Genomic DNA, 21,596 nt, shown 5'->3' with positions numbered 1-21,596 from the left:
AGTACAGTGTTCTGCAAACAGCAAGCGCTCAGTATCAACAGCATTTAAGTACTTACTAGGTGTCCAACACTGTTTCATGTACTGGCGTTTTAATGTGTCCCTATCACACACAGGGGTCACCATCTAAGTAGGAGGGAGAACAAGTATTTAATCTCCATTTTTTATGTGAGGAAACTGAGTCACGGAGAAGTTTAGTAAGTTACCCACGGTCACACACACCAAACAAATGGCAGGTTAGAGCCCAGGTCATCTGACTCCCAGGCCCATGCTATTTCCACTAGGCCATGCAGCTTTTTACCTCTATTTTACTATTAACTATAATACTCTTTTACACTCTAATTGATGCTCAACTGTTATATTCTCCCAAGTGCTCAGTAAAGCACTTTGCATGAAGTGTTAAATATTGCCAGCAATGAACACATGTAGAAAGTGAAAGATTTTGAACACTTTTGTGCACACTCCTTTGCTGCAATTTAATTTTCAGAGTTATAGTCCACAGTGCCTGTCAGCAAAAGGCACTTTGGCCTACTAGAGAGCTATTATCTATGATAAACAGATGCCGTTACCTAATGCTCAATTCCAATTGGCTAGCCAATCTGTGGAGCTACTTCAAAGGAAAGAATGAGGAAAATGTTAATGCGGTAGTGCATTTTGCAGCCAAGACCCTTTAAGAGAGCCTTCATGAAAGAGTCCTGAAAGAAGGGCCTTAAAATGGGATGGTTGTACCACTGGACAACAAATGCCAATCAAATGCTCCATAGTGGTTCAGGAGGTGTAGTAAATTACACAATCGGACATCCGAATTCCTTGGCTGCACAAGTTGAAGCCAATGACAAAATAATTGTGCGGCAGTGATGAACTGACATGAGTGACAGAAAGCCAGAAACAGTAATAATGCCAACAACTGTGGTATTAAGTGCTTACTATGTGTCAGGCACTCTACTAAGCGCTGGGGTGGATGCAAGAAAATGAGGTTGAACACAACCCCTGTATGGGGCTCATAGTCTCAATCCCCACTTTACAGATGAGGTAACTGAGGCCCAGAGAAGTGAAGCAACTTGCCCAAGGCCACACAGCAGACAAGTGGCAGAGCCAGGATTAGAATCCGTGACCTTCCAACTCCCAGGCCCATGACTCTATCACACTACAAGCAAGCTATCATGAAGGAATATGAGGGTTCAAGATTTGTGATGGCGAGAGATTGGATGCTTTGCTCCCCTTCCCCCAGCACCTAAACGTTGTGGAATTCTCTAGTAATTAAAAAAAAAATCCATTTCTGCCCCATGTGTTTCCACATTTTCCTTCATTTTTTACTTACCATCAGTTCTGCCGTAACCTATGTTTCCATTATGCATTTTGGACAGAACACTCTGGCAGAATAAGGAAATGTTTCTCTGACACCACATGCCTGTCTAAATACTAAGGGCCATGGTGTGAGAAGAAACTGTCTTAATTGTTCTGGGTACATGTATAACGTCCAACGAGGCCTGAACGAGGCCTGAGAACTAACATGAGAGTCATCGGGAACACAACCGCTGCCTCAGAAGCCATTTCCAAAATTCTCACCTTTGTATTAAATTTATTACTTCTCTGCTAAAAGTGAGGGGACAAGCAAAAAAAGGATTACCAGGAGGAGGAAATTCCAGCACAGAAACAGTGACGCGGCCAAAATAATTATTCATCAGCTAATAATTCAGCCAGCCTACTTGCTTCCATTTTCCCTATTTGTTGAACTTCTCTGATCTCCGGCACTCTTCTGGCTAGGGTTTGTGTGGAAGAACCAAACATCACCATTGTAGTTTCCAGAATCAGAACATGTTGTCCAGTTTTTTTTTTTTAATGGTACTTAAGTGCTTATTATGTGCCAAGCACTGTACTAAGTGCTTGGGTAGATAGAAGCTAATCAGTTTGGACACACTCTCTGTCCCATATAGGGCTCGGTCTTAATCCCCATTTTACAGACGAGGTAACTGAGGCACAGAGAATTTAAGTGACTTGCCTCAGATCACACAGCAGACAAGTGGCAGATCCGGGATTAGAACCCTGGTCCAGGGCCTGACTCCCAGGCCTGTGCCGATAAATGTATTACATTATCACTTCAGGATTTATTTTTTAGACATTTTACAGTGATCTAACCATAGTTAACATATTTACTAATGCACTGAATTAAAATCTGGAGAAGCACAACAGATTCATGTTAGCTGAGTAAGCAGTAACCTCCTTGTGGAGTCTCCTGAGCACACAGTAAGTGCTCAATAAATACCATTAATGGATGGATGGATTGCAAATGTCGCCAGAACACATCCTTTAATTTCTTAATTGCTTGGGAGACTGAGGTTAGTAGCAATAGCCTCACTTTACAGGTGGCAGAAATGAAATGGATTTTAAGGAATTTACCTTTATGACTCAGTGAATCAGCTTTGGTGAATGGAATCCACATTTCCCCCACCTCCATCGTCAATGCTTTTATTTTGTTCCCCTCACTTCCTCCCTCTGTTCTGGAATCTGCAAGGAGGTTGGCCTTTATGAACATTACTTTCTGACTCTTAGTCAAAGGAGTTTGAAAGGATCCACAGTCCAGTACAACTGGATTTTGTTAATAAACCCTGAAATGAAGTGTTGTCTGTAGTTCAGATTCCAGGTACTGTGGGAACACAATGGTCAAGGCCCAGCATCAGTCCCCTTCTCTCTCTGACCTTCCCACCCGAGTGATGACACCGAATTACTGTGGAAGAAAACTTCATGGACCCTGCCTTGCGTGTTTCCTGCCGGCGCTAATAGCAGTAAACTTGTCCCTGACATGCCTGCTTGAACACAACGCAGTTTGTGAAGTTTCTCTTCCATAGTACCCTAGGGTATTGGGAGAGTCAATGCCACAAGAATGTTGGTTTGGTTATCAGAAACTCCTGTCCGTGCACCTTGAGTTTCTAACGAATCCTCCTCTTGCCAAAGTCTAGCAAAGGGAGCTTGGTCAGTCGGGGGAGGTTCAGGGAAGAGGGCTGAAAGCTTTTCCTGTGGTTGATCTCCTGTTAGATCTCAACGTTGAGAAGCAGGGTGGCCTAATAGAGAGCGCCTGGGGTCTCAGAGTCAGAAGGACCTGGTTCTCATCCCCGCTCTGCCACCTGTCTGCTGTGTGACTGGGCAATGTCACTGCACTTCTCTGGGCCTCAGTTACCGCATCTGTAAAATGTGAGCCCCAGATGGGACAGACCATCTCCAACCTAAGTAGGTTGTATCCATCCCAGCGCTTAGTCCAGTGCCTGGCACACAGTAAGTGCGTATTATTATTTTTGTCTCTAATCACTGTCCTCACCTCCTCCCCATTTTAAGAGGCCATTAGACTAGCTTCAAAAGATGTTTTGAAAAGAGGTGTGATCACAATCTAGGACCTTTAATAAATGACCTGCTTTAGCAGGCAAGCCCAACAGGCTTCTTTAATAATAATAACACTATTAATAATAATAATAGTAATAATAGTAGTATTTGTTAAGTGCTTACATTGTTCCAGGCACTGGACTAAGTGCTGGGGTGGATACATGCAAATTGGATTGGACACAGTCCATGTCCCACATGGGGCTCACATAATTAATCCTCATTTTACAGTTGAGGTACAGAGATGTGAAGTGACTTGCCCAAGGTCACAGCATACAAATGGAGGAGCTGGGATTAGATCCCAGGTCCTTCTGTCTCCCAGGCTTGTGCTCTATCCACTAGGCTTCACTGCTTCTCATGCTGCTTCAGTATTTCTATGTAATTGTGGGAGAAAAAACAGGCAGCAGGAAAGACTGAAATATACCATCTCTTCCCTGGGGCCGAGGCCTGTTTTCTTGAACAGGATTTTAAAAGCTGCTTAGTAACTGGTAATTAAAAATACATCGTAGCATATTCTGCTCAAGACTCTGGAGAGCTATTTAGATTATCTCTTCCTAATCCTCAACATCCTTACGCAGTAGATTGAGATTTTACATCTGGAGAAATAATCAGTCTGCTTCACAGTGCCATGTCCGGATAATTAATTACAAAATTAAGAAGTTCAGGTTCTAGACTGTGAGCCCACTGTTGAGTAGGGACCGTCTCTATATGTTGCCAACTTGTACTTCCCAAGTGCTTAGTACAGTGCTCTGCACACAGTAAGTGCTCAATAAATACGACTGATTGAATGAATGAATGCAAACTATGTGATATATTAATAGCGGGTCAGGGAAAATTTTTATACCATCTCCTGGTTACTTAATAAATGATAGGAACTAAAACAATTACTTGAATAAAAAGTATTAATTGGGAACTCAACAGCATCTCAGTTATCTTTCATTCACCTTTAGAACAAAGAGGGCAAGTGCTAAATAGGCACTTAAAATATACAATTTATTCACACAACTTCTGGCAAAATTTTTCAACCCTAAAATGGAGGGGGAAGGTTATTATGTGGGGAATTAAGTCTGGCAATAAGGGGAATGGGAGAAAAAAAGAAAAGAAAGGAGAAAGGAATAAAACTGAAGTTAAAAACCACCTGAATGTCTACTACATACTCCTATGTGATGCACACAGTAGGCACTTTAAGTATAACTGCTTAAAATTAGGTAGTATAAACACAATCTTATTGCCTCCTCAAAAATTGGGGTGGTACAGTTAGGTAGCGGATGCAACTAATTTTTTTATGGCATTTGCTAAGTGCTTAATATGTGCCAGGCACTGAACTAAGTGCTTGGGGTAGTGCTTGGGGTGTCAGTTTGGACACCGTTCACGTCTCACAAAGGGCTCACAGTCAGTCCCCATTTGACAGATGAAGTAGCTGAGCCCAGAGACGTGAAGTGACTTGCCCAAGATCACACAGCAGACACATGGTAGACCCAGGATTAGAACCCAGGTCCCCTGACTCCCAAGCTCGGGCTCTTTCCACTAGGCCACACTGCCCCTCCTGTGCAAATAAACTTGGTACCATAACTGGACAGCTTTCAAATATCCAAATCACTGACTGAAAATACCCACTAGTTATATATCAATGCTATTTATTGAGCGCTTACTATGTGTGGATAGCATATAGCTATAATTCTATTTATTCTGACGGTTTTGAAACCTGTCTACATGTTTTGTTTTGTTGTCTGTCTCTCCCTTCTAAACTGTGAGCCCGTTGTTGTGTAGGGACCGTTTCTATACGTTGCTGACTTGTACTTCCCAAGCACTTAGTACAGTGCTCTGCACACAGTAAGCGCTCAATAAATACGATTGAATGTATGAATGAATGAATTGTACTAAGTGCTTGGGAGAGTACAACAGAATTGGCAGACACGTTCCTCGCCCATAACGAGCTTACAGTATATCTATCTATCTATCTATCTATACACTGAGAAGCAGTGTGGCCTAGTGGATACCTGGGGTCCTTGTGATGCAACCATTTCTCTGCTTGTGTGCAAAGAAATTTTCAGTTTCTCTTTGTAACAAGGTCCTCTTTTGGGAAAGAAGGAACAGGCTGAAAAATATGGGCCCACCACAGCTTGGGATCCTGAAACCAGCTTTCTCTCAGACAAAGGTGCTGCATTTGAGAAAGGGCAGAGCGGTCTCTTCACTTCGAATGGGCCTCCCACTAAAGTCCTTGGCCAAGTGGGAAGGGGCATGGCCCAGTGGATAGCACATGGGAGTCGGAAGGACCTGGGTTCTAATCCCGGCTCCACCACTTGTCTGTTTGTGTGATCTTCTAGAAGTCACTTCACTTCTCTGGGCCTCAGTGACCTCATCAGTAAAATGGGGATTCAAGACTGTGAGCCCCATGTGGGACAGGGACTTTGTCCAATCTGATTAACTTCTGGATTCCAGTGCTCAGTATAGTGCTTGACACATAATTAGCACCTTAGACTGTAAGCTCAATGTTGGCAGGGATTGTCACTCTTTATTGTTGTATTGTACTTACTCAAGCAATTAGTACAGTGCTTTGCACACACTAAGCACTTAATAAATAAACTGAATAAATGAATGACTGAATTAACAAATACCACTAAAAAAAGTTTAAAAGGTCTGAGTTCCTAAGCTTCTCCTTTCTGGCTGACAATTCTCCTATCTTGTCTTGCATAGGGAGGCGAGTGAGCTAATTTACAAGTGGGTAAGCTTTTCATTATTTTCAATGCTGGCCAGTAACTGCTCCATGTAGTAGTCACCGGCAGAGCTAAAAGTAGAGCCATTTCCCAAACTTTCTAACAAGATCATTTAGAGTGAACCAAATAATATATAAAGCTATCCTTCAGTTTGCAGACGATCCTACTGGTGGGTGAGATTTTTAATCCTTATAATAATCACAATAATTGTGGTATTTATTAAGCACTTACTACGTGCCAGGCACAGTATTAAGGCTGGGGAAGATATAAGCAAAACGGGTTAGACACAGTCCCTGTCCCAAACAGGGCTCACAGTCTGAATCCCCATTTTACTGATTAGGTCACTGAGGCACAGAGGAACTGAAATGACTGGCCCAAGGTCACACAGCAGAAAAGTAGAACCCAGGTCCTTCTGACTCCAACACCCGTGCTCTATCCACTAGGCCCCGCTGCTTCTGTACAAGCATGGCTGAAAACACCAAAATGTTTCCAAAACTTGGTGTGAAAATGATTGCCCCTTGCTGCTCTACTGAATTCATTACTCAGAGGGCTTAATTCAGGTCTCACAATGATCCCAAAGCTTCTGTCTTAAGTCACCCTGTTTCTAAGCACTTGTCTGTCTCCCTCCTCTATACTGTGAGCCCGTTGTTGGGTAGGGACCATCTCTATATGTTGCCGACTTGTACTTCCCAAGTGCTTAGTACAGTGCTCTGCACACAGTAAGTGCTCAATAAATATGACTGAATAAATGAGTGAATGAATTTCCCCTAAAAGCCCATCCCCTTTGTATAGACTATACACTTTGGCCGTCTACACTTAAGGATAATATAATTCAACTAATTCGGTTATATTGTACTCTCATGAGTGCTTTGTACAGTGCTCTGCACACAGTGCTCAATAAATACCATCAATCTGAATGATTCATTCTAATAGCTGCAAACCAGGCTATCTGTAATTTATTTATAATGATGTCTGTCTCTAGACTGTACGCTCATTGTGGGCACAGACTGTGTCTGCTTTTTATTGTATTGTACTTTCCCAAGAGCTTAGTACAGTGCTCTGCACACCGTAAAGGCTCAATAAATATGACTGAATAAATGGTCTCCTGCTACTATCTCTCTAATGTTTGTTGCTCTACAATCTTAGCTGAGGTTATGCTAAGAATGGCATGTAGAGAGCATTGATGAAATGGGTCCAGAAGTCATACGTGGCACCTAGGATAAGTACAGATCTCACTGCTATAAAGAAGGTCGGACATTGCAATAGCTTCACAGACTATGGACTAAATCTTGAGACCATACCACACCGACAGGACAGTCAGCTTTATTTTAATGTTTCTTGATTTAGTTTTCTACCTTTATCTAATCTTGCATCATTAAATGGGGTGTTTCCCAGGTAGCTGAACTTAATGAATTTAGCAAAATTTAGGGAAACTGAGTGACCTGGTGGAAAGTGGCTCTGCTTCCTTGTCTGCTGTGGGACCATGGACAAGTTACTCAACTTCTTTGTGCCTCAGTTCCCTCATCTGTAAAATGGGATTGAAAGAGTGAGTCCCATGTGGGCAAGGACTGTGCCCAACCAAAAACTGACAGAAAAAAAAAATGCATGGGTTAAGTCAAAGGATTTAATACCCGCTCTGCCACTTGCCTATGTGACCTTGGGTAGTTCATTTTACATTTTGGTACCTCAGTTTCCTCAACTGCAAAATAGGGGTGCAATACCTGTTCTTTGACTGTGAACCTGATGTGGGGAAGGCACTATGCCTGACCTGTTTAAATTGTTTCTACCCTAGCGCTTAGAACAGTGCTTGACACATAGTAAGTGCTTAAAATTTTTTTTTTTTTAAAGGGGACATTTAACAGTATTGGCATTGGAAGTTCTTGTTTGTGCACAGGATTTGCTAGGGGTAGGTAGGATGATACCATGATCTTCACAGTAACTGATACTGTTCGTGCTTTGCCAATTCTTGGGAGAGGATGGGATTATTCACGTTTCCTTGGGTGTGTGTTCCAAAACACAGTTGTCAGCAATTAGGAGTTCCCATATGAGTGACTGAAAGATTTAGGATGCTTAGCCAGTTGAGTTAATTGTGGTGTAGAATGGTTTAAACAAGAAAGGATCTGACAAGGCCCTTCCGATTCAGACCCAGCCAGCTAGGTCACAGAGGAGAAATCTTGCCCTAGCCCAGGAACACTGATGGTGTTGAATGCTTTTGAAGGATCTATTCCTTTTCTTCTCCTCATTTCCCCTTTTGCCTACTCCCTTCTCTGACGTCCTGACTTGCTCCCTTTATTCACCACCCACTCCCCCAGCCCCAAACCAGTTATTTACATATATGTAATTTACTTATTCATTCATTCAATTGTATTTATTGAGCACTTACTGTGTGCAGAGCAATGTACTAAGCGCTTGGGAAGTACAAGTTGGCAACATACAGAGATGGTCGCTACCCAACAACGGGCTCACAGTCTAGAAGGGGGAGACAGACAACAAAACAAAACATGTGGACAGGTGTCAAGTCGTCAGAACAAATAGAATTAAAGCTAAATGCACATTAACAAAATAAATAGAATAGTAAATATGTGCAAGCAAAATAGAGTAATAAATCTGTACAAACATATGTACAGGTGCTGTGGGGATGGGAAGCAAGTAGGGCCGGGGGGATGGGGAGGAGGAGAGGAAAAAGGGGGCTCAGTCTGGGAAGGCCTCTTGGAGGAGGTGAGCTCTCAGCAGGGCTTTGAAGGGAGGAAGAGAGCTAGCTTGGTGGATGTGTGGAGGGAGGGCATTCTAGGCCAGGGGGAGGACGTGGGCCGGGGGTCGACGGCGGGACGGGCGAGAACGAGGCACAGTGAGGAGGTTAGCAGCAAAGGAGCGGAGGGTGTGGGCTGGGCTGTAGAAGGAGAGAAGGGAGGTGAAGTAGGAGGGGGCGAGGTGATGGGAGAGCCTTGAAGCCGAGAGTGAGGAGTTTTTGTTTGATGCGTAGGTTGACAGGCAGCCACTGGAGAGTTTTGAGGAGGGAGTAACATGCTCAGAGTGTTTCTGCACAAAGATGATCCGGGCAGCAGCGTGAAGTATAGACTGAAGTGGTGAGAGACAGGAGGATGGGAGATCAGAGAGGAGGCTGATGCAGTAATCCTAATGTCTGTCTCCCCCATTTAGACTGTAAATTCTTTGAGGGAAGAGAATGTGTCTGCTATATTGCTGTGTTGTACCTCTCTCAGACACTTAGTACAGTACCTTGCACAGATTAAGTGCTCAATAAATACGATTGAATGCTTCTGAATTTCACTTGCAGCAAGAATCAGGTCCACCGTTTTTCGATGTTTGATTTAACACAGGTCTGGATCTTGCCAGCCCACCACCTCTTGGACAGTGGTGTGATCCCATGACAGGTACAAGAATTAACTGTGGAAATTATCTTGAGGGTCATGACCTTAGTGTCATCTTTGAAAGTCCATATCATTTTCCCAGAGTTCCATGCTATGGAGGAACTGAGTGGTAATATCACCTCCTTGCTTGAAACCCTCAAATCAATCACAGTACAGTGCTCTGCACATAGCGTTCAAAAAATATGACTGAATAAATGAATGAATCACTCAACGGTATTTAGGAAACAGAATTATCATTAGAACCGGGAACTAATAATAATAATGGTAATAAAAGAGACGGTGGAGCAATCTGACCTCTTCAGTGGGACAGGAGCAGTGGTTTGGGGCCTCAACACACTTTTCAGAAAAATGAGGAAATTCGTGGTTTGGTTTCTGTCAGAATAGCATCTCTTCAGCTTTGGCATCTGACTACTTGGTATGCATCTGTAAATCAATCCTACTAATTGCTTACTGTATGCAGTGTATTAAACACTTGGGAGAGTAAAACAGAGTGGGTAGTCACATTCCCCGTCCCCCACCCCGATTTTACAGTCTAGAGGGGGATATTTGTGCATTAACTCATTCAATCATATTTATACTGAGCACTTACTGTGTGCCAAGCACTTTAAGCACTTGGGAGAGCACAATATAATAAAAACACAGTTATTTACCTATTTATTTATGCATATTAAATAACGGAGAAGCAGCGTGGCTCAATGGAAAGAACATGGGCTTTGGAGTCAGAGGTCATGGGTTTAAATCCATTTGTCTCCGCCAAATGTCAGCTGTGTGACTTTGGGCAAGTCACTTAACTTCTCTGTGCCTCAGTTACTCATCTGTAAAATGGGGATTAAGACTGTGAGCCCAATGTGGGACAACCTGGTAACCTTGCAACCTCCCCAGCACTTAGAATAGTGCTTTGCAAATAGTAAGTGCTTACTAAATGCCATTATTATTATTATTATTATTATTATTATAACCTCCCCAGTGCTTAGAACAGTGCTTTGCACATACTAAACACTTAATAAATGCCATTATTATTATTATTATTATATTATTGTCTGTCTCCTGTAGTCTGTGATTTTGTGGGCAGGGACTGTGTCTGTTTATTGTGATACTGCCCTCTCCCAAGCGCTTCATTCAGTGTCTTGTTCACAGTGAGTGCTAAATATGACTGAATGAATTTACCAATTCCCTGCCCACAATGAGCTTACAGTCTAGAGTGAAACTACTGGGATACAGGCATTAATATAAATAAATTATGGCTTTGTACCTAAGTGCTGAGGGGCTTAGAGAGGGGTGAATAACGGGTGTTAATCCAAGTGCAAGGGTGAGTTTATTCTTCTAATAAACACCACATGAAATGCTATACCGGGTTGGAACAACAGCCAGTTTGTGTAACTACAGGTGGCCATGAGATATGCTCAGATACAGAGCTTGCTGGATTTCCTCCTAGACACCAATTCTCACAGTTACGGATGTACCTTGGAAACATCACTAAAAGTTTCCCCCTATTAACCAGCTGGAGATCTTTCAATGATTAAATCAAACCGCCCTGGAACTAATATTATATTTCTGCTGACACAGAGAGGAATTCCATAAGCCTCCCATTCACTGAGAGGAGTTTTCTTCCGCCTCAAACTTATCATCATCCAGTTATAGCTGGTGCCCTCTGTGTCTTCTTGCTGGATTTAGTGAATGATGATTCTGGGCTCGCTTTGTTTACAGCCTCCAGAATCTGTAAGCTTCAAGAGTCCCCCTGCTATTTGTTCTCTACGGGAAAAAATCCCTATCTTGATGCTGAAGCCTCTCATGGAAGCTACTCCAATTTCCTAACCTTTTTGGTTAGTCTTCTCCTCCTAAGAGAAGCTTATTCTCCAGCTGTGCTGTGCCTCATATGAATCTGAATTTTTTTGAGGGAAACCAGGTATCCCCATTTTACAGTTGAGGAAACTGAGGCCCAGAGAAGTGAAGTGACTTGCCCAAGGTCACACAGCAGACAAGTGGCAGTGATAGGATTAGAACCCAGGTCCTTCTGACTCCCAGTCCCAGGCTCTCACCACTATGCCACAATGCTTCCTCTACCTACAGAACTAAATGATGCACCCCCCAACCTAAAAAGTGGCATCTCACTGAATCTCTCTTAATGGAGCAGAGAGGTACATATGGATGTAAGAAACAGAATGCTGGATGAACTATCTGCTACCTCTAAGGTCACACAGGAAAATGGCCATTGCATCAAAAGGTGTCCTCCCAACTGCCCAGATGGCTAAAAGTTAGGCTCTGGATGGCAAAGACACCAGCAAGGAGTTCTACTGCAGCTCTGTTGCAATAAGGAACCTAAAAGATGATCTCCAATAAATGGAGCATGGGCATTTCTCTGCAGCAGCGTGGGCCCGCAATCTAGTCCCCGCTCCTCCATTTGCCTGTTGTGGGTTCTTGGGCAACTCACTTCACTTCTCTGTTCCTCGGTTTCAATCATCTATAAAATAGAGATTCAAGACCTGTTCTCCCCACCCGACCTTAGACTATGAGCCCCATGTGGGACAGGCACTACATCAGACCTGATTATCTTGCATCTACCCCAGCCCTTAGTATGGTGCTTCACATACAGTTAGCATAAATAAATATCATTATCATCATCGACCAGGACCAAAACCTAGGGAGGCCTCACAGTGCAGTACTCTTTCCATGAGACCAACTTGCCTCTCTACTGGGAACTTAGATTACAACATTGCTGTATTTAATCTGAGTTTTCCCATCCATTTTCATTTGAATGATTTCCTTCTGTAGATACGTAGTGAAAAAGGAAGAAGAGGGAAAGCTATATGTTCCCATTTCATCTTCCTATTTCTAATTCCCGCCCTCCCCACCATTCTCCTACATACTTTTTAAATGCCTGACATGGCTGTGGTTGAACAGATTCCTCCCTTGAATACCTTTCAACAAGTCTCAACATTCTCGCCTAGGATTTTTTTTTAAACGTAAGTTTATTTGGCTGCATCACTGCACTTATTCTGACATCCCACTGTTCTCCTAGCCCCTCATGCTATATCCCTCAAGATCAACAAGACAAGAATTCAAAAACCAGATTGCCTACAGGGAACCTGATTCCTCACCCAGGTGCCTTTTGCCACTTCTTGCTGGGAGTCAGTTTGATGTCAGGCTCAGAAAAAAAAGAAAGAAAAAGGAAAGAAAGGAGAGAGAGAGAGAGAGAGAGAGAGAGAGTGAGAGAGAGAGAGAGAGAGAGAGAGTATTTGAGCAAATTGACAAGTTCTAGAAGAGAAATTAGTATATTAAGAAAGGATGTTATCACATTCTGTGCTTCAACCACCTCTACAACAAATGTGCGGCTTCCTGCCTGGTTTGGATTAAGTTCTTTCATTGGTGATTTCATTCAGGAGCGATCTTGGTGCCAAACTGCACCACTCAACAAGCTCCTAACCACACAAAACAAGGAACAAAGCACTGACGGCTGCCCAGGAGGAACCCGAGGAGAAATGCTTAACATAAGAGGTTGGGGTTTTGCCACCCTGTCCTCTCGGGCTGGCAGATGCCCCAAACCACTCAAGGTTTTTCCAAAGAAAACCACAGAACGGATCCTCTAAACTGTCGGGAGATAATCGGGACCTCAATTTGATCTCCAAGGGCTCTCCCTTAGCCCTTAAATTGTAAAGACAACATAACCCTTCGAGGACCACACCAACGGAACACATATATATCCAACTAATAAAACCAATGGAGCCACCTGGCTCAGGAGATCATTCTCTGAATCGGGAACATGGAGGGGAGGGTGAGGAGGAAGGGGGGGGGTAAAGGGGGGGGAGAGAGAGAGAGAAAGAGAGTGTGTTTGGGTGGGAGAACTGGGTGGAAAGAGACAAGAAAGAAAGTTTCCCATTAAGATCACTCACAATCCTCACACCAGAATCTGTGAGAGAAAGCTGTCATGCCCCTTCTTAGATGGCCAACCTTTCTTTCAAAGAACACCAAAAACCTACACATGGCTTTCATTGCTTTCCTACAGTCATAAAGTTCCAACGTCATGTGATTTTATTATTATTTAGTCTGCTGTGTTGGAAGAGTTTCCAAAAGGGACAGAAGGACCTTCTAAAAGCAGCTTTGGGGCTCTTGTGTTCTCAAACAAGGCTGTGGGCAATAAGACTGGGTAACTGACAAAGTCTCCATGGGTTATAGAGATTGAGTCAGATAAGGCAGGTCCCACTGTTAACTATTCCTTCTGTTGCCCAGGTGTCTTAGCATCTTGGTGTGCTTTAGGAAGCCCCAGTTGCTCAGTGCTTCCCAGATTCTACTGTTGTACTTAATGTTTTTGCCCGGTTGAGGAGTTCAAGCACACGGGTCTTGGTGCTGTTTCCTCCATGTGTGGGGGGCTGAGCGCCATGGTCATAGGTACACGTAATGTTGTCACCTCAGTCTCACAGACCAGATGTAGAAGAGGAGTTAGGGGTGACACCGTGGTTGCAAGCTTCAGGGACACGAAGGGTGGTGCCAGTATAGACCGTGATCGTACTAGACTGAAAGCTTGCTCTGGGCAGGGACTATGTCCACCAACTCTGTTATACTCTACTCTTCCCAGTGCTTAGTACAGTGCTCTTGCACACGGTAAGCGCTCAGGTTTAGAGGAGGTGCCGTCTGAGTTGAAGCCAGGGGGTGGGGGGCGCATCCACGTGGAAATGTGAGACCATACAGCCAGAGAGGGTTTGTGGATGGTGGGGAAGATTTGGGGAGTCACTGGAAGACAGGTGGTGACTGAAGCTGTTTGAGATGAGCTCCCCAAGAGAGGGGGTGAAGTGACAAGATTAGGGAACCCAACGAGATCCTCTAGACTGTATACTCGTTATGGGCAGGGAATCTGCCTGTTTGTTGTTATATTGTACTCTCCCAAGTGCTTAGTACAATGCTTTGCACACAGTAAGTGCTCAATAAATATGAATTAATGAATCCCTGCAGGATGCCCAAAGTTAGGAGTCAGAAGTGCTCAGTGAGGTATGAGGAAAATTGCAGGAGTACTGGATCAGTGAAACCAAGGTTTCTTGGAGGAAGGAGAGGTTAGCAGTGTCCAAGTAAGCCAAGAGGTCAAGGAAGGATGAGACTGAGTAGTTTAATGTCTGTCTCCCCATCTCTACACTATAAGCTCATTGTGGGCAGGGAGTGTGTCTGTTTATGGTTGCATTGTACTATCCCAAGCACTCAGTACAGTGCTCTGCCCACAGTAAGCATTTAAAAGTATGATTGAATGAATTAATAAAAATTGTCTTCCCAAGCACTTAGAACAGTGCTCTGCACACAGCAAGCACACAATAAAGACCAGTGATTGGAGTGGTCTTTGTTATGAGGAGGTGTAAAGGACATGAAAACCAGACTGAAGTGAATCTAGAAGAAAGATGATGGGGAGGACGAAGGTCATGGGATTCTGTGACCTATTCAAAAAGCTTGGACATAAATAATAACTGTGGCATTCAAGTGCTTTCTATGTGCCAAGTGCTGTACTAAGCACTGGGGTAGATACAAGAAAAATCAGGTCCCACATGGGGCTCACAGTCTACGTAGGAGGAGAAAAGGTATTAAATTCCCATTTTGCCGATGAGGGAATTGAGGCACAGAGATGCTAAGTGATTTGCCCAAGGTTACACAGTGGGTAAGAGACAGAGCTGGTGTTAGAATCCAGATCCTCTGACTCCCAGGCCCTTTCCAAGAGGGAATGCTGTCTCTCCCCACTTCAATCCATACTTCAAGCCGCTGCCTGGATTGTCTTTGCCCAGAAAAGCTGTGGGCATGTTACTCCCCTCCTCAAAAATCTCCAGTGGCTACCAGTCAATCTGCACATCAGGCAGAAACTCCTCACCCTGGGCTTCAAGGCTCTCCATCACCTCGTCCCCTCCTACCTCACCTCCCTTCTCTCCTTCTACAGCCCACCCCACACCCTCCGTTCCTCTGCCGCTAATCTCCTCACTGTGCCTCGTTCTCGCCTGTCCCGCCGTCAACCCCCGGCCCACGTTATCCCCCTGGCCTGGAATGCCCTCCCTCCCCACATTTGCCAAGCTAGCTCTCTTCCTCCCTTCAAGGCCCTACTGAGAGCTCATCCCCTCCAGGAGGCCTTCCCAGACTGAGCCCCCTCCTTCCTCTCCCCCTCCTCCCCCCACTATCCCCCCCGCCTTACCTCCTTCCCTTCCCCACAGCACCTGTATATATGTTTGTACGTATTTATTACTCTATTTATTTATTTTACTTGTACATATCTATTCTATTTATTTTATTTTGTTAATATGTTTTGCATTGTTCTCTGTCTCCCCCTTCTAGACTGTGAGCCTACTGTTGGGTAGGGACCGTCTCTATATGTTGCCAACTTGCACTTCTCAAGCGCTTAGTACAGTGCTCTGCACACAGTAAGCGCTCAATCAATACGATTGATTGATTATCATTGGGTAGCTGTCTCCAGCTAGGACATCATAACCCTCACCTGAAGTTGGAGGAAGGGGCCGGAGGGGAATGAAGGACTCTAAGCCCTGTGTTGTGTAGGAGGCAGTCACTAATCAGACATAGACCTCCTTCAGGATCAGAGGGCTGTGACTATGCTCAATTGTGAAGTCCTGAAGTCACAAGTTTTCATGTCCTAAACTGTTCCTATTATGATTCTCTCAAACTTTATATTGACACCCTGATGTTAATGAGACCCTCCACAGCCCGAAGGTGATACTCAGCTTCCCGTTAATCAATCAGTGGTATTTAGTGAGTGCTTACCATGTGCAGAGCAATATACTAAGAGCTTGGGAGAGTACAATACAGCAGAATAAGCAGACACGTCCTTTGCCCATAACCGAGCTTACAGTCTAGACACAAGCTTAACCTCTCATTTCTCTGCACTGCTACCTTGGGAACCTCCCCGATCTGTAGCTCAAATGTGCTTGACCACAGGAGAGGTGAATGGCTTTAACAGCAGTTTCTGAGGCTCAAGAGAAGTGAAGAGCCCCTGAAACTGGGTCATTCTGATCTGTGATTTCCCTGCCCCATAAATCCTACTGATTTGCCATGAGCATTTATCTCAACTTAAATATTCAATTTAAACAATGTGCCCTTATACCAAACACACACCAGTAGTAACTATTTTCTGTAGCAAAGTCATTTTCCATTCTATTTTTTTTCCTTTGGGTGCAAACATTTGGGGACAGAGAAGAAGTGACGTGGGGGAGGGGAAGGGGTCGGAGAAAAAGTAGTAAGAAAGAGGTGGAAAGTAGGCCCAGCCCAGGGATGGGGTTGGAAGGGCCAAAGGAATCCCCGAAAAATCCCATAGACCTGCTTGAGACCATGTCCAGAAGGTTAAGGAGACAGAAATGCCAGAAGTCACCGAACGTTCTTGTAACCTCAAGGGGTGCCGTTAGTAAAGATTCTTCAACTTCTCAAATTCTCTCTCACCTCAGCTCTCAAGCCTTCAAGCCAAGGAATGTCAAGATTTTTCTGGAAGTTTTCCAATGCCAGGCCCGGTCCTGCAGAGGTAACCCATTCACAGAAGTCATGATGAATCTTACCTTGCCAAGGACGGTGAGACATGGTTTAGGGTCCAACTCTGGCTGTTCCAGCTTCACGACGCCAACCCAGCCGTATTCGTATAAGTCTTCTTCATCGTTGTTATTACACAATCCCAGTGGGTGCATCTGAAGAAAAAAAATACAGGACTCGTTACTGAGTATTTAAGAGCAAAATAGAACAAGTCATCAGTGGTATTTATTGAGCACTTACTGGGGGCAGAGAACTAAACCCCCATTTTACAGATGAGGGACCTGAGGCCCAGAAAAGCAAAGTGACTTGCCTGAGGCCACATGGCCAGCAACCTAGATCCTTCCAACTCCCAGGCCCGTGCTCTAAACACTAGGTCAAGCTGGTTATTGGTAGACATGTTCCCTGTCCTCAACAAGAATACAGTCTAGAGGAAAAATCCAAATGATGAATCCTTTATTCGTTGGCAACGGTCACTTTGTAAGTTTGAGAGGACACCTGTGACAGAGTATCAATCCTTAAACCAAAAGTTGCCTGTGTAAGTAGAAAGCAACAGGAAAGAAGCTGTAGGAGTCATGTGGGGAAAAAGTCCGCTGGATTCCCACCTGGAGTATTGCCTCATCTTAAGAAAACCCCTTATCATCCTGGCTCTGGTGTGGACACTGCAGTTTTCCACAAGTAGGTTGTGCAACCCCACCCTGCCCGATCCAGAGAGTACACCAGGGAGAGAAGTGAGCATGGCAGGGAAGTGACATATGGAATGGGTTTCCACCACTGTCAGTCCTCCCCAGCTTCAGCTGGAAAAGTAGACCATCACTGCGTTGCTGCCTAACAGACACAAGCCAAAGAGGGAAGACAATCTTCCAGGTATGTTTTTTCTCTGCTTTACTAGCAAAAGTCACTCAGTCGGGTTGAGGGGAGGGAAGCTCTTAGTACAGTGCTCTGCACACAGTAAGCGCTCAATAAATACGACTGAATTAAAAATGAATGAAAAAAAACCTAAGCCGATCAAATATATTAAAAAAAATTAAACCATAAACCTATAGCATTGTGACACATCCCTAAATCCACAACTCCAGAACACCTCGGAATGATCACAAAACTGAGATTAAAGCTTGGGGCTCCTTTTCTAACCAGTAAGCCACAATGCCTTCCACCTTGCCCTAAGGCTTCAGTCCCCCTTTTTATGGCATTTATTAAGCGCTTACTAAGTGCCAGGCACTGTACTAAGCACTATTTTTGATACAAGTGTGGTTATACCCAGTCCATGTCCCACACAGGATTCACAGTCCATCCTCACTTTAGAGATGTGGCAACTGAGGCACAGAAGTTAAGTGACTTGAACAAGGTCACAGGGCAGACAAGTGGTGGAGCCAAGATTAGAACCCTGGTCCTTCTGACTCCTAGGCCCGCACTCTATTCATTAGGCCATTCCGCTTGCTTCTTACACTTTCCTGTGAGTAAAGCAGATCTTTTTTTAAATAAATCAAGACTTTAGGAAGACATCAGCTTCCAATTTAGGATGGTACGACTAATTCAAACCCAGTTCTCTGGCAGGGACAGGCCTAAGGGTTTATCTACCAAAATCTTAAACGCCATTACAGAACACTCGCTGCCTTTTGTGGTAAATATTGAATAGCACAGGTATCAGTCACCCTCGATAACAACGAGCCAATTTCAAGCAATTAAATCATACCCAGTGAAGACCCCAGTGAATTGACCCATTTCAATTAGCCGGGGCTCAGGGGTTCTGTTCTCTAGATTTTTCCAGCACAACAATGGCTGGGGCAATCCGGCCGGATCCCAGTCCTTTCACCTGTTCCCTTGGCAGCATAACATTTCCAAGGAGAATTTAGAGAAAACTGGCCTTTTCCAGAGCTATTTTCTACCTGCTGTAGCCACAGTGGACTTCCATTTATAGACTGCTTGTAAAATACCATCTCGCCAGATGTGATCCTTCAGCCGCACCTTCCTGTTGGGGAAAGGGCCCCAGCCGCATAGAGCTAGCAGGCTGGGATCCCTCATTCACGGGGCAAATTGATTTTCTGGTTGCACTGCCTCTGCAAATTTCAAGTTACACGTGACGCATGTTTGTAACTCCCCAAATTACCCTGGCAATTTTTGCTTTCTTTATTACCCGAAGTACGGTTGTCCCCCAGAGAGCAGGAGTGTCACCCTATTTGCCTGTCTGTCCTTCCACCTTTAAAAATCCAGGGAAACCCGAGGAAAGATAGCAGACATTCAACCTCCTCAATGTGTCTTGTGGAATAGTAAAACCCATTAAAGTGTCTCTTTGTAATACATCAGGTAGTAATCTATAATGCTAAACAGATCTGATGTTTGGAGGTTGAGGGGGAAAGAAAAGGGGAGTGGGAGAGAAGCTGGGGGGAGGGGGAGTAGTTTAATTTCTCAGGGTCCCTAAAATGGGGAGAATCTCTGCTTTGCCCATCAATACATGGCATTTATTGAATGCTTACTGTGCAGAGCACTGTACTAAATGTGTAACTGCAGAAGCTGCCAAATTACAGGAGCCAACAATTGAGGGTCCTCTGGGGCTCAGTGTGAGGGACCGGTTTAAGGAGTAAAACTGCTTTTTCCAACAAGTAGTTTTCAGTTCTGCTCCTTAAATATGCACTTGCCCTGCCCCTCCCCAAAAGAAATTCAAAAATCATATGCCTGGGGACATCAAAAATCCCTGGCCTAAGCCAGGACAGAAGGCCTGCATTTTGGCAAGTGCTAGCCATAGTGCTGAGTATTCCAACAGGAATGCATTCTGCACCTAGCCCACACACTCCGCTCCTAAGAAGCCCTAAAAATATCATGAATAGTCATTATTCACAGGGACACGGGCGGCTTCTCTCCCACTTCCCCATCACAAAGTCACTTTTGAATGTAAACCAGATACACCGATGCATTCCCTGCCACAAATGTGCACACCAATAGGTATTACCCAAGCTGCTTTGCAAGCATTAAAATAACTTCCTTCCTCCTGTTCATTATAGAATCTGTCCTTGCACTGTACTGAGCACTGGGATTAATACAAGTTAATCAGACTGGACACAGTCCATGTCCTACGTGGGGCTCACAGCCTTGACCCCCATTTTACAGATGAGGAAACTGAGGCCCAAAGAAGCGAACGAACTTGCCCAAGGAGACACAGCAGGCAAGTGGCGGAATCGGGATTAGAACCTGGGTCCTTCTAACTCCCAGGCTCGTGTTCTATCCACTAGACCACACAGCTTCTCCCCTGGTCAAACAAATGCTCCCAGCTTATTTCCACTAAGACGCTTCCAATACTATGACTATCCTACCAGTAACACTACCCTTGACTCAGTCCTTCCTGCGACTTCTCCTTGAAGTCACCGTATTAATATATATTGACACTGAGAAAACATGCGTCTGCCTTCCGTCTCACACTGGCTTATAAATTCTGAGGACAGGCAAGAGAGCCCAACGCCTAGCGCTGCTGAAGGCTTGTTGGCTGATTGGCAGACCGCTGTGGGGACATATCCCAGCAGGCATCCAAAGGAGTTATTTATCCACCTCTTCCGCAAAAGCGCTCCAACTGAAATCCAGACGCCAGGCAAGGAATAAATAGAACAAAACCATCATTCCGCATGAGCATCAAAACCAGCACAAAGAAATACTAATAATAATTGTGGTATTTGTTAAGTGCTTACTGCGTGCCAGGCACTGTATTAAGCGCTGGGGTTGCTACAAGCAAGTCAGGTTGGACACAGTCCCTGTCCCACATGGGGCTCATAGTCTTAAGCTCCATTTTACAGATAAGGGAATGGAGGCACAGAGCAGTGAAGAGACTTGCCTGAGGTCACACAATAGACAAGTGGTGGAACAGGGATTAGAACCCATGACCTTCTGACTCCCAAGCCCTTGCTCTATCCTCTACGCCTTGCCACTCTTCCTTGCCACTCTTCCAAGGGGCAACCCCGGGGCTCACCAATTTTGCAGAAGTTCACCCGAGTCTCCAAGATTTCCCCATTCCCCTGCAATGGCCCCAGAGGCAGTGGGTCCCCCTCCCATCTCCCTCTCAACATGGCTGCTGCTTCCAGCCTGGGGACTCGGGGACAGGAGCCAAGCGGGGAGGGAGGGAGGCTGGCTGCTGAAGACATAAATACCAGACATAACTGTCCAGCGCCAAATCTTTACTGGCCACGGTTCAGATCGGTTGAAAATTAGATGACCGGCCATCCGATTGGTGCGGAGGGGGAGGGAATGAGGGGGGGACACTCGGACTTCAGAAACACCACCAAGAGGGGGATCTCCAGCAAGACACCCAAGGGTTAATGGCTACTGAGTGTGGCTAGCAGTCAAAAGTAGCGTGACTGAATCCGCAATTGCTTGGCCTTTCCCTCCTCTGAGGGAGGCAGGGTGGGCTAGTAGATAGGGCACTGGCCTGGGAATCATAAGTCCCCGGGTTCTAATCCCGATTCTGCCGCTTCACCTTGGGTGAGTCATTTAACTTCTCTGTGCCTCAGCTCCCCCATCTGTTATGTGGGAATTCAATACCTATTCTCCATCGTACTTAGACTGTGGGCCTCATTGTAGAACCTGATTATGTTCTAATCTACCCCAGGGCTTGGCACAGTGCTTGACACAAGGTAAGCGC

General features: G+C 44.8%; 1 protein-coding gene across 2 annotated transcripts in view; it reads right to left on the bottom strand.

Annotated features, from left to right (window-relative positions):
• The window catches only part of ZNRF3 (zinc and ring finger 3), a 176,196-nt gene that overhangs the window by 57,778 nt on the left and 96,822 nt on the right, over nucleotides 1-21,596 (bottom strand). For both annotated transcript variants that reach the window (XM_038762891.1, XM_038762892.1), the window contains exon 2: nucleotides 17,002-17,127. In XM_038762891.1, coding sequence (XP_038618819.1) covers nucleotides 17,002-17,127 — 126 coding nt within the window. The remainder of the gene's footprint in view (nucleotides 1-17,001; nucleotides 17,128-21,596) is intronic.

This window comes from Tachyglossus aculeatus, chromosome 21 (genome assembly GCF_015852505.1).
Source record: "Tachyglossus aculeatus isolate mTacAcu1 chromosome 21, mTacAcu1.pri, whole genome shotgun sequence".
Classification (NCBI taxonomy): domain Eukaryota; kingdom Metazoa; phylum Chordata; class Mammalia; order Monotremata; family Tachyglossidae; genus Tachyglossus; species Tachyglossus aculeatus.
Note: the sequence above shows the minus strand (reverse complement) of the source record. Positions and strands in the feature narration are given on the sequence as shown.